The sequence below is a fragment of the Micropterus dolomieu genome, linkage group LG10, assembly GCF_021292245.1.
Source record: "Micropterus dolomieu isolate WLL.071019.BEF.003 ecotype Adirondacks linkage group LG10, ASM2129224v1, whole genome shotgun sequence".
In the NCBI taxonomy this organism is placed as follows: domain Eukaryota; kingdom Metazoa; phylum Chordata; class Actinopteri; order Centrarchiformes; family Centrarchidae; genus Micropterus; species Micropterus dolomieu.
In genome coordinates this window covers 6,124,995-6,138,604 of record NC_060159.1, presented here as the reverse complement: position 1 = coordinate 6,138,604, position 13,610 = coordinate 6,124,995, and the positions used below count along the sequence as shown (strand labels likewise).

Below are 13,610 nucleotides of genomic sequence, written 5' to 3'. Positions count from 1 at the left end.
ATCCTCCACTACACTGTTTTGTTTCTTGGAGGAACGCTTGAGTACATGTTCTACCCCTGTAGACTCACAAGCATGTCGACAATGTAAAAGATATCTTCATGCTGTCTTAGCATGAGTGTTGCTACACAGAACAACTGTGTCTTCATTCTGTAAGCACACCATGCTAATTTATTCTTAAAAACATAACACCTCAGATCTCTTTCATTGTCAAAAGTAACTAACGCACACCGTGATGTTTGCTTCTCCTCAGATTCACCACAAAACACCTGAACGACGAATCCACTCCAAAGAACATCCGGACGATGCTCCAGTAATGTCTGTTCTTTTTTTTTCTTTTTTTTCTTTTTTTTATATAAATAGATATGAAGAGGATCAATGCTCTGACCTCAAATAAGATGTATATGTTTACATTATTTAAAAAAGACTTGATGTTAATACTTGTGTGTATTTGCATAGTCATTCCCTCAAAGCTATTGAACCCTGCAGAACATGTACCTTCTACTTAGCAAAAAAAAAAAAAAAATCTGAAAGCATTACATGAAATGCCTCTAACAGCTGTCAAAGCACAAATGATGGACACCTATCAGCCTTATATCACTGAGCAAGCAACACTTCATGGCAGCATAAAAATGTCCTTTAAAAAAAACTTTTCAGGATTTTATTTCACAGTGGAATTATTTAGTGTCCAGGTATTAACCAAATTCAGCCTGGGTTTGTGAAGCAAAATAAATCTTTGTTTAAATTCTGACACGTTCTCATTTATATTACAATGAAAATTCAGCACGTATTGAAACAAGTGAAGTTGTTTGTGTGTTTTCACTTGATCTACAAAGAATACAATATAATGACAGAATATGAAATCAATCAATGTTGAGACGGGCATTTTTGTTGCAGTGAAGGGCTTAATGTTGAAAGCAGATAAGGGATTGATCGGTTTGATGTACGTATTGCTAAAAGCATTAGGGTGTTTTCTCATTTTCTAGCCAGCTGTTGTATGTGTCTCTTTATTTTCAAACTCCAAGCTCGTGCAACTGTTAAAAAAATAAATGAATAAAACTCCACTGTGAACATAAAACTTACTTTGCACATCCAGAAAGATCCTGCATGTCAAGGTTTGCTTTAACTTAAGAGGTTTTGCTGATTGGGAGCGGCGTGATAATGAAACAAAATCAAATCAACCCACCAAATGTTTTATTTAAATTGTAGCAGTGCTCTGAATGATAGTTGTGTGTTTTGCCATGTTTTTTTTCGTGGCTTTTGTATTAAACAGAAAATGCATTTCTCTAAAAAAAAGGCCAAAAAATCTTTTAATTCTGAATAAATGATATGTACTTCTTAACTGAACTTTTTTTTTTTTTTTTTTTTTAAAGAGCCATTTTTCTCCCAAAAAAGGAAGAAAAAAAAATCTGTTTAACCCTCTGGATCTATTCCCAGATTCACCTTGTCTCCACTGGCGAGACCAACGTTACGAGGTTAATTTTTAAAATATGAATTTAGTTTAACATGTTTGAGTTTACGAAGTCCCTGCCAGTATCAGGCTATGGTCAGGACTGTTTCATAGCCTGAGAAATTATAGTTTGAAATAATTTACACTGCAAAATTTGCCTTAAATTAGACTTCACAACTTTCAAAACTTAAGTATGTCTGCCTTCTTCTTTTGTGAGCGTGATCACGGTGGGAATCTGTTGTGTATTAATGGTATTTTTGCTCGTTCATACTAGCATTTCAACATAGATGTTCCTGATTGTTGTTCATTTCCTCAGTTTGCAGCAGCAGCAGCTCCTAACATAATCAAACTAACCTGCTCATGAGGACGGACAATCTCATCATTGTTTAAGCTAACTTGTTGTTCATTTTTACTATGATCTCTTTAGTTTTTAGTAAAACTGTTGTAAAGCCTTCTACTTTACTAGAGGAATTACTGAGCAGATTTCTTTGTCTGCTGACTTTATCCTTTGCTCACACTGCACCACCATCACACATGTGATCTTACAATATGGAAATGTCTGTGTCTTATCATGGAGCACAACATTGCCTTAAAGACTTAACCTGTGGAACCTGAGAAGACAATATCTCTAGTTTTCATCCACAACACAGAATTACTTTTGTTTTATTTCCTCCTTAAGCCATATATATTTATATACATACACATTAACACGTTAACATTCAGTTAATTAACATCACATTAACATGTCAGGTATTTACCAATCATTAAGTCTGTTGTTAATTTTTTTGATCATCTTGTATTTAGTAATATATAGTGTGTGTGTGTGTGTGAGAGAGTCATACTTTGAATGCAATGTTTTATATGCAATGAGTGAAAACTGTCTATGGACAAGAAAGCGAGGTGTACGTATGATACTGATATTTCATATCCGACTGAAGTGGTCCCATCTTCTGTCTTGATTGATGTACACAAAGCTTCTCTCTTTACCCAAGAAATGCTACTGCGTGCTGAATGCAAGGTGTTTTTGAATACTGAGACAAAATCAGTGTGTTCGTCTTAAACTGACAAGTTATTGTTTAATATTTTTGGAGTTCAGACTCAATTGTTTATATAAATTGCTTTGGCTTTGTATTGCATATTGAATTCGATGTGTGGATTGGAAAATAAAGGTGGTACATTTGTTCTTGTGTTTCCTTTGGATTTCTTATTTGTGATATGTGATACATCCTGTGTGTTGGGGGGGCGCTTGTTTATCTCCCATATGTGTCTTTTAATTCAAAAGTGTAAAGCCCTGCGGGGGTTAAGTTCTTTAGGGTGAAAAGGAACACGACCTTATGTCATATCTGCATTAATAAAAAAATATTTCATGTAAAGTGTTTATGATGCCTGTTATCATCTAAATGCACAATATCTTGCAAAGACATTGCAGTTGATGGACATACAATATGTTCAACTACACCTTCAAGAGTGCAGCTCTAAAGCAGTTGTTGTGACGCCTTCCTGGCGTAGGTGCTGCGCTGCATCCCGTGTGTGTGAAGCAGGCACGGTCCTGGGTGGAACCTCAAACAGTGGTGTGCCTGGGAATGATAGAAATGTTAACTTCATTAGTGATGTTTCCACTTTCGGTTCAAATTGCTAAACAAAACCATTACGGTGTGAAAGAAAATGTCTATTCAGTGTGAGACACCTGATTGGTCAACAGCATGTTCCAACAGTGCTGGTGGTTCACAGCAGCTGCTGTGGTGGTGGGTAGTTTTGATGATGCAGCTGGTTGCAACACCTTCTTAACCTTCAGGAATGCTCTCTGATGTTGGTGCTGGTAGTAGCACATAAACATTTTAAAGGGTCTGTGCTCTAATTACACAAATCCACAGGTCTCACTGTGAAAAGCTTTTTTAGGAGCTACTCTGTAGAAAATAGTTCCAACCATTGATTTCGTAAGTGATCAGATATACTTTTTTATAGTTTGGGTGTTGTACTTTAAGCTGTGGAGTACCTAACAATAAACAGGATTAATAAACTAATAAACAGACTACAATAAGACTCAACATCTGAAGAAACTGAGTCATCCATACAGACACTGCTCTGAAGATGTATGGTCATATTCATTTTCGTGCCAGTTAGTTCCTCTTATGTGAAGTGCGTGTCTGTCGTCCTCTTTATATTTCTGTGAGATACTTGTAGCCAGTGTCCCTGTTTGTTGATGCAGCATGTTGACATATAACTTTTGAGACTGCAAAAACAAATTTCCTACCACAGGAATCATGGGATTTGAGTGAATTAAATAAGAAGTACTGTAGGCTAATCTAACTTTACACAGTTCAAGTTTTTACACTTTACGCAGTCAGTTCAGGAAAATGATCGTCCTCAAAACGTAAAGTAAAGAACTAAAACACTCCTAAAGAAAGTTATCATGTCCTAGCCTTTCTAGAACAAAGTATGGACCTTTTCACAGTGAACACTTGTGACAGCAGCAGAAACACGTGTCACTAATGACATTAATGAATATTATGGAAGAGGCTTTGTTAATGTTTACTACACCTGGACTTTTCTTGCTATGACGTCAAAATGTCTGCCATGAAAAAGTTGTATTTCCTTCAGTGAAGCTGATTTGTCATTTGGTCTGCAGCACAAACTGAACAGAGAGCCTTTCTGGTGCTGGCACAAACATGCCTCACCTCACCCCGCCAATGATACACAGCACTGTGCAAGAGTTTTAGTCAGGTGTGGAACAACGATGTAAAGTAGGAATGCTTTTAAAAATAGACAGATTATATTTATCAATAAAGAAAATGCACAGTGAGTGAACAAAGAAAACTCTAAATCAAAACAATATTTGGTGTGACCACCCTTTGCCTTCAAAACACCATCATTTCTTCTTCTTCGTATAAGAAGACACTGAAATGTTCAGCCTTTTCTTACCGCCAACAGTTCTGCCCAGTGGAGGTACATTAGTGGAAGGAAAGTATTAAGATATTTTGGGTGATAACCAACCACAGCTTGTATTGTGTCAAAAAGATGTCTTAATCAGATGCAACATACAATAATAATAATAATAATGCTTTCCTTAAAAAGAACCTAAAATGTGCAGAATCAATAATTTAGCTCCAGTCAGGTTTAGTGACAAGAAACAAAACATTTCTAACAGGCTCACAGACTGCACAGTCTGCACAGTCTGCGACTTTCTTGCAGAATCAGTCATTTTAAACCCATAATTTGTCCTGAATACATTTCTTGCTGTGTGGTTACATCATATTCAGGCCAGAGGGGTGGAGGAGCTGGGATTACTTACTGGGAACGCTCCGGTGTGAGCGCGTTGACGCCCTGAGCGCCTCCGCACTCAGCCGGGGAACCGCCGATCTCGTCGGTCCCGGACGGATCCCGGCATTCCACTGGGTCAGGCGGAGCATGCTGTTGGCAATCTCCTTGGTGACGGGGTGGTCATGACTGCGAGCCGCCCAAGATGGTCGAGACTGGGTCTCATAATGATGATGATGAGGAGGAGGATGTTGGGGTCTGGTGTTGGAGCTGAGGAACATCTGGAGGAGAAAGTTTAGAAATATGAAAAAGTAGTTCCTGTATCCAGGCAGTAAAATAAATTGGTGATGATTTCACCAAAGTCTGAATATTAAATGCCACCGTGTCCTCTGTCTCACCCTCTGCACCCCCATCATCAGCATAATTTGGTCCCCCCCCCCCCAATCGCCTCCCTCTGTGGGCAGCTCATCATTAACATGCATATCTGTGTAAACGCTGCTGCATAATGCATGATGCCTGCTGGTTGCACAGTCTCCAGAGAGCCTCCACGTTTATCTTCTCCCTGTGATTCAGACAAGGAGGTCACAGTCACAGTGGGGTTATGGCGCTGTTGATGAATGGAGCGTGCTTTACCAGTGATTTGGCTTTGCGGACTTCGTAATTCGCCTCAGACAGTGTTTTCTTGCCCCCGTCGTCTGGCTTCCACGTGTTACTGCGGCAGATGGAGGCTCTGCTTTTCATCCGCCTGCAGAGAGATCGTCGAGTCAGTGAGCAGGTGGAACATCACGGCGAACATTTCAGTGGATCTGCGGTGCTTTGTAAAAGAATTCAGACATGTCAGTGTTTGTTTTCTGTCAGTTATATTTTTATTATCTGCAGAGAAACAGGCTGAGTGATGAGGGCCAAACTGCAAAATGGGGCATTGGTTCTGCAAATAATCCATTAAACCAATAACGCACCATGATGTTTGACATTTTGCTCATGCTATTATGAGCAACACTTTGAGCAACGTTGTACCCTCGAATATACTGTATCCAAGATAGAAACTGGATTGTTTTATTCCTACTTTCTACTGCATTTGGAGGTGGATACTTTAGTTGAGTTGTATTATTACTGTATGTGTGTACATTTATTATCATATTATTAATACTGTACTTATTCATACCAGTACCTCTATACTATAGTTCACACATTCTGGCCTAGCTGGTGTTGCACTACTGGTGCACCTCCAACCTCCATCCATCCATTGTCAACTGCTTATCCTGTGTACAGGGTCGCGGGGCACTTCCAACCTCTTTTGCACAAATATTTGCACAATTCACTGACATAGTCTAAGGGATTGTAATGTATACAATATATTTCACTCAAATAGTTCTTTGTCACAGCCTGTGTATGTGCTGCTGAATCAATGAAGGCTTATGTTTACTAGAACTGCACAAGTACGTATCAGTTGCACATTTTGTTTTTCTGTTGAGTTATTTTGCACACTATTTGGGACTTTTTTAACCTACAGTATGTGGAACATTAGATTCATCTTAGAGAAAGCAACATTTTAGAGATTTCTCCTTTTTACACATCGTTAGAAACTGAAGGTCCAGTTCTTAGAATTGGTGATGTAAATGCATGCGACTACGAAAGGTGTCATGTTCTTAAAACTTTTCATACAATCACCAGACATTTAATGCTGATTAACAAAACGGAAAATAAAATTAACAGAAATATTTTAGGCATTCTGTAGCCTGTTATAAGATTCTCTCTGACCAGTGAATTTATGTTTCACAATCTACATTGTGAATGTGCTCAAAACTCACCAAACTTTGCACACACGTCAGGCGGGGTGAGAAATTTCATATTTTTTGGGTCTCGCACATGGGCGTGGCAAAATGGCTCGGTAGCGCCCCCTACAGAGCAGCCCCCGGCCAAAGTTTCACGTACGTGTACAGAACTGGGAGTTGTTACAACTTCAGTGTACATGCTCACATCTGCACTGCCCTGAACACATCCCATCATTCACTCAAAGCCATAGCGCCACCTGCTGGCAACAGGAAACGTTGGCCATATCAACTTCAAATCTGTCCCAGAAAAACCTTAACACATTGATGATGCCATGTTGTAAAACTTAACGCCGTGGCGGCGAAGTTACAGCCTTCGCCATGACATAGTAAGTTGTTGTGACTTTACTGTACATGCTCAGATCTGTACGACACACGTTTGATAAGAGTCCCGCCCTGACAACTTAAACTCATAGTCATAGCGCCACCTGCTGGCAACCAGAAGTAACATTTTACAAAGCAGCCCCCGCGGCACGTTTCACCTACATATACAAAATTTCTGTGGCACACGTATCATGTTCAGACGTTCCAAAAAGACTCTTGGAGCAATGCCCTAAACCCAACAAGAAGTCGGCCATTTTGAATTTTATGTTCATTTTTGGATGATTTACACATTCCGTACTTTAACGAACTCCTCCTAAAGAATTAATCTGATCGACATAAAACTTTTGCTGTCTACTCTAAAGCCACTGACGATTGAAAGTGGTACAAACAGGGAGTTTTCATTGAACAGCGTGCCCGTGGCGTAGTGTCCAAAATCGATGATTCGCCATGCAACAGGAAGTTGTTGTAAATGTAATGTACATCCTCACATCTGCACCAAACTTTACATGCTTGATTAGTGTCCCGCCCTGAACACATCTACAAGCCAATATTCACTCGTACTCACAGTGCCACCTGCTGGCAACCGGAAGTGACTACATTTATGTTGTCAAGAACCACTTCTTGCAGGTTGGCTAGATGCTCAAATCTGTACCATATTTTACGTGCTTAATAACTTTCCCAACAACACATCTACACGCCAATATTTAGTTATAGTGGTAGCGCCACCTACAGGCAACAGGAAGTAAGTGCTGTGTGACACTTATCATGCGATTTAAATACAATTTTCACGAGGGGTTCCACACTTGACGTGCTGAGACATAATGTATAGTTACCAGATGTTCTCTAGCACCACATAGGTGACACAGGAAGTGATGTTTAATTCCTCCATGCAGCATTGGAATTGTGTGACAATTCAGAGCCGCGCTGGCAGAGCAGCAGAATATATGGTGCGACCACGTCACGGCCCGACGTGTGTCACGATGCAAGTGCCCGCCCAACGCAGCTTGTAGCTTTAATTTATTCTGTTTGGTTTTTTTAAACGTTCCCAATGAAAATGGCCTATCTGAAAGCTGACCATCCCTCCTCGTGTTCTCTGCCATCTTACACTTTGAGGGCTTGTTCAATGGGGTCCAGGTTTTCCAAGTAGTTGAAGCGTAATGTGTCTTTTGGACGTCTGTCAGAATCTCTCCATGGCGGCGGTGCAGTCAGCTTCTTCTCCTTTCTCAATCCCGTCCTGGAGATGCTTCCAAGCCTCTGGGTGCTGGATGCTGGACACTCACTGAGGAAGGCCAGTTCTGACAGATCTTCATTTGTACTCCTGATGGTTGATACATGTGGAACCACAAACTGAGGCTGGGAAGAGGCAGTCTGTAGGTGGACAACACACTTTATAAATGTGTTATCACTGCATTTTAATGTCCTTACCCTGTACCATCACTTTCTTCTAAATCTGGATCAGATCTCAGACCTGCAGCGAGGTGAGTCGCAGTTCCTCCGCAGTCTGGATGTAGTGTCTCTTCCAGACCCCCTGCTCCAACGGTGTGGGGGAGAAGTTGATGCACCAGCCGAGCCTCAGACACTTTGGCATCCACAGCTGGTCCAGTTCCACTATGGTCTTCCAGTGCCAGCTCACCTGCCCACAGAAGATAAAAACGCCCAGAGTGAGTTTTTGCAAGCCAGAATCCTCAGCGGACTCAGTCATAGCTGAGTCAACCCTACATATATATGTTATGGTCAGTGTGATTACCCGGGCGCACCGACAGAGGCTGCGTGGGTCCAGGAAGGAGAAGATGTAGAGGCTGAGGGCTCTGGGCAGCAGGCAGGTGAAGTCTGCAGCCTGCAGGGGGAGCCGTCGGCTCACGCTAAGGCTCAGGAACATCAGCTGCTCCACCGAACAGCTCAACACAAAGTCCTGCAGCACCGTCCTCCTCTGGCTGTCAGTCCACCTGACAAACTGACAAAGAGATGAAAGAACATAACCGACGTCATTCACATACACTGTTTCTGTTGAATTGAGGTGGATGGAAAATGGACTCCACAGAGCACAAAGTGTGTTTTTAATGACTACCAGACATGTTTTTATTAGACAAAGCTCACACAGTTACCGCTCTGCACAAAAAAGAACAATTAATGCATCTAGTGCGTCTCTATTCGTTTGCTTTAATCTTACCCACTTTGCCAAAAGGTTTCGCCTCTCTTCAAACACCTGAGAGAGAAGAACAGTGAAAAAGTAGTTTTGTATGACTTGAAATGTGTTATTATAATGATAGAATCTGTTGATAAGAACCCAGTGTCATAATTTCACATCAGTAGTGTTCAGGTGTTGTGAGTAAAAAGAAAAGCAGGAGCTGAAGAGCTGGAAGGTGGAGCTGTTCTCTCCTGAGCTAATCACATCTGGATGGTTCTGCAATCAGCTCCTCTGGCACCTGCAAGAGAAGGGGGATAGAAGGTGGGGACAACATGGAATAGGAGAGGCAAACACCAATTGCAGAAAGCAACGAAACCTGCAATAGAACAGAGAGGGGGGCTTGGGGAGGAGAAAAACAACAACAAACAAACACACAAACAAACAATAAAAATAATAATAGTAAAAGACAACCAGCCAAACAGCAGCAATAAACAGCTGACATAGTAAGACAACTAAGAGAAGAATGAAAACAAGAAACAGTCACGCACACAAAATAAGCAACACAGCACAACCACGAGAGCTGGAATAATATGAATGTGTCTGTATGTGTGTGTGTGTGTGTGTGTGTGCGTGTACATGTGTGTGCGCATAAGCCTGTTAAAGAATGTAGTTGTTAGTGAGACTGGGACGCCACGACTGTGCCACACCTACCCCAGCAACAGGCAGGCAAGAACCCCAGTAGCCAATAGGGGTGGGAGAAAGAAAAAAAATTAAAAAATAAATCAAAAAAAAAAAAAAAGACTCCCAGATGCACCACGATGCAAACGCGTAAGAACCCTAACCCTAACCCTTTTAATATTGGTGTTTTCATGAATGCAAGACAAGAGTTTAATTTATTAAACTATTACTTTTGTATTAGGAATACTTTGTTATAAAATTGATCACTCTAATTATACTTACAATGAAATCACATTCTTCATTAAAAAAAAAAAATAATAGAACAGTGAAAAAGATTACTAATTAGGGGAGACCGGGGATGAAAGTAACACCTTCTGTTTGAGCGTCAGTAACTCAGTGGTTGTTTGTGCTAGGTCTCCCAAAGTCTTCTATAAATATAACTCACTTGGACAACTACTACAAAATCACAGATTATGTGAGTTACTGTCAAATACAGAGAGTTCCATCGTTACAAGTTGTAACACTATCTGGGGATGGATGTAACAATGAGAGTTATTTGCTAAAATAAGATTGATGGATAACATCAATAATGTTCTTGTATAAAATGTGTTGGACAATTTCACCGGTTCAATCACTGTCACAACTATGGCAAATGTAGATTGCAGCCCCTGGAGTGAAGGCTTTGTGGGCCCAGAACTGACCTTGACCCACATTTTTTTTAGCCTTGAGTTTGCACAGTGTTCCATGCACCAAATGCAGAAATCTGAGGATTCAGAATCTTCTTGATCTTCTTGATCATTAGGTTTGGGCCTTTTGCTTGTTTGCTTTGCTTTACACCTGTCTGTCTTATGCTTCTACTGCCTAGGCATGCTAGACAAAAGGTGAAAAGTGCAAAACAACATTCTGAATCATCATAAAGGGATGAACTGTTAGAACCCTCCCCATTATATATCTAGCTGTTTAAGGTATGTGGGTTTGAACTTAACATGAATGCAAAGCATCAAATGGCTACTTTAGGTGATATAAGTTGCCACATTGCATCTACAATAGAATAAACTCTAGGCAAAAAATAATGTTGATTAAAAAAAAAGTAAAATTCAAAGTGTTGCTAACAAAGACATGCCACTTCTCATCCATCCATCGTCAACCGCTTATCCTGTGTACAGGGTCGCGGGGAGCTGGAGCCAATCCCAGCTGACATTGGGCGAAAGGCAGGGTACACCCTAGACAGGTCGCCAGTGCCACTTCTCATGTGAGCTTTAAAAGAAAACAGCTTTAAAACAGTGTTACATCTAACCCAGTGTTACAACACTCCCCGGTCTCCCCTACATTAAACTGTAATGTCAAGAATAACAATAACTATTTCAAATTTACTGACTTTTTTCTACTAGAAATTATACTGCGTGATTATGTTTTTTTGTTTTTCATTGTAAAAGGCTTAATGTTGGTACGACAAACGCAAATCTATGGCTCATCACCACTGAGAGGAAATGTTGCAACTTTTGGAGAAACAGACGTAACTTCACTAAATGTTTTCAAAATTCCAAAACTTTAAGGTTCCTGAAACCACTTTGAAATCCAATGTATAAATTCAAAAACGCTCGGTTGGCTGTTGAATAAAATAATGAAGAACGTTTTAACCTGATTACTTGTGATTACAGTATCTGTCATATGGTATACTAAAGTTTTATTAGCTTTTATTCAAGAATGTGTGAATATATCTCTAGTGTTGGGACACAACTAAGTACATTTACTCTAGTACTGTACTTAAGTACAATTTTAAGGTATAACTACTTTGCTTGAGTATATCCATTTCATGATACTTCTACCAAGCTACACAAAGGCTACTACGAAGACACATTAAACCAGTATTTCACAAAAAATACAAACATTATAGAACATCTCCTAACCCATTATCTGATGACCCCTCAGATTTATATTATGGCTTTTGGAGGGGGCCAGAACCTTAGGTTGGGAACCACTGGATTAAACTACCTAATTTCTACAAAGTAGTTAAAACTAGCTGCGACCTGCTACAGCAGTAAATGCTGCTTACACGGTGATGCATCAGTTATAATAGCTTAATAATAACATCTATAATAATATCAGTTACAGGGACCATTTCTGCAGAACTAATACTTTTGATACTTTATGTACATTTTGCTGAATGCTTCTCTACTTTTAAGTCCAAATCTTTACTCTTAAGTAAGATTTGGACTCCAGGTGTTTTACTTGTAATGCAGTATTAATACACTTACTACTTTTACTTGGGTAAAGAGCCTAAGTACTTTTTCTATCACTCACAAAATAAAAACTGACTATCAATGACTTGTTTCTGTTTGATAGTACTGTCTCAGAGTGGGTGAGTTGATCTGACCTTGCTGTTGGACAGCGGGTGGTTCAGAGGAGTCCAGGTGCTCAGTTTGGTCGACATCTTAACAGAGTTTGCAGATGACCTCGGCCAAAGTGGCATCTTTGAGTAACAGCTGGGTAAAGGTGATGTACTAAAATACAAAAAGTATGACACTGTTTTCACATGCTTGGTGTTCTCTCCTTACAGTTTTGAGTATGTGTGCAACAAACATTATTGTCTCATTCCTTTCTGATTGTTTACATCAGAGCCACGCCACTTTACAGCGCCTGCCCGAGCACTTTAAGGAGTATGTTTAGCCTCCATCCAAAATATTAAACGACATAACAAACTGGCTTTTGTCTCACTTAGAATGATAATCTTGGCACTGTGTGAGACGTCTTCTTCTTAATATTCCCCATCTTTGGTAGTATGTTACTCTCCACTGTCACCCAATAAACAAAGCATCCTCAACTTTAATTCTGTGTCTTGTGAAAACATGAGTTAGGAAAAACATGCAACAGTTCCAAAGTAAAAAATATGACCTGACACACATTCAACCCTCCAGTGTTATAAGAATTTTTATTACTGCTCAGAAAGGTACAACACACTCCTCTGGTGTTTAACTCACCATTAGTTCTCCTCTGCTGGCAGAAGAAATAAATCCAACTCCTAAACCTCTCTCTCTCTCTATGTGCAAACTCCTGCTGGCCTTTGTGTCTGAACACTAAACTCTTCTTCTCTTCTTCACACTTTCCTGTGCACAGTTTACTTGTTTCCATAGGAACCCTGAGTGTACTCTCCATACATGGACAGGCTGTCACCACAGGAGGGGGTGCTGCAAAGCAAATCAAGGCGGAGTGTGTGCAGTGTAGAGTTTGCAGGATCTAATGATGACAAATGTAGTGCAGAGAGCCTGACACTGCAATTGCTTTAAAGACCATCTGCCTCTGAAACACTGATAGTGCAAAAAAAAAAAAAAAAATTAATAAATATAATCTGTTTTACAGCTTGTATAGATCTACTTCAGTAGGCAATTTTTTTTGAGATATGTTTTAAACTTCCAGAATTAGCCATTCATTTCGATGTACATTTGGAATAAAATTTTGACACTGGAAATATGCACTATTGATAACTTATATAAAAACCTTGTAATTGATCAAATAGCTACATTTACGTATATTTCTATTTTAAAGCATTAATTAAAAAAACGTGCGTTACCGCTTAATACATTGACTTGGGTAAATAATGTAGGCGTTGGCTCTGTTTTTTCGGTGCAACAATAATGTGCCTGTCGTATAAAACCGCTGCTGTAGGCCTACTAAAAACATTGTGGGCCTATTTTGCAGACGGCCACCTCAGTCCCACCAGTCAGAGAAGTTTTTCATTCAAAAGCAGAAAGCCTGCTCGTCCTTGGACGGGCGGCCGCGCGCAGCGAAGACAGAAAACCTGCTGTGAAGAAAGAGGGAGAGCTCAGTCAAGTTAAACAGACAGACACTGAGCAGGACCGGAAACTACCCAGCGGGTCTTCAAAATATTTAGGCCTGCATAAAACCTGACATGGCAAAAAAACAACAACAACAACGTTTTCAA

The 13,610-nt window shown here is 40.1% G+C and overlaps 2 protein-coding genes across 4 annotated transcripts in view; one reads left to right on the top strand and one right to left on the bottom strand.

Annotated features, from left to right (window-relative positions):
* Window positions 1-2,630, top strand: part of fam49a (family with sequence similarity 49 member A) — a 38,486-nt gene extending 35,856 nt beyond the window's left edge. The window contains exons 12-14 of one of the 3 annotated variants that reach the window (XM_046060999.1): window positions 251-310; window positions 1,371-1,472; window positions 1,764-2,630. In XM_046060999.1, coding sequence (XP_045916955.1) covers window positions 251-310; window positions 1,371-1,472; window positions 1,764-1,791 — 190 coding nt within the window. In that variant the 3' untranslated portion in view covers window positions 1,792-2,630. Of the gene's footprint in view, window positions 1-250; window positions 1,340-1,370; window positions 1,473-1,763 lie in introns of those variants that run through there. The other 2 variants (XM_046061000.1, XM_046061001.1) reach the window with 2 other exon arrangements.
* fbxo16 (F-box protein 16) lies at window positions 2,222-12,718 on the bottom strand. Its single transcript, XM_046060998.1, has 8 exons — window positions 12,649-12,718; window positions 12,045-12,171; window positions 8,609-8,815; window positions 8,330-8,494; window positions 7,967-8,229; window positions 5,339-5,450; window positions 4,740-4,986; window positions 2,222-3,024 (listed from the first exon to the last, which is right to left on the bottom strand). Exons 2-8 carry the CDS (start codon window positions 12,138-12,140, stop codon window positions 2,909-2,911), a joined length of 1,206 nt encoding a protein of 401 aa, XP_045916954.1. The 5' UTR covers window positions 12,141-12,171; window positions 12,649-12,718; the 3' UTR covers window positions 2,222-2,908.
* Between the last annotated feature and the right edge of the window lie 892 nt (window positions 12,719-13,610).

Excerpts from the sequence above, each read along its gene's own strand:
- fbxo16 (XM_046060998.1), bottom strand. The coding sequence starts at position 12,140 with ATGCCACTTTGGCCGAGGTCATCTGCAAACTCTGTTAAGATGTCGACC. Across the intron at positions 8,816-12,044 it reads ACCCGCTGTCCAACAGCAAG|TTTGTCAGGTGGACTGACAG; the intron begins GTCAGATCAACT and ends TCTCTTTGTCAG. Across the intron at positions 8,230-8,329 it reads TGCGACTCACCTCGCTGCAG|ACTGCCTCTTCCCAGCCTCA; the intron begins GTCTGAGATCTG and ends GTCCACCTACAG.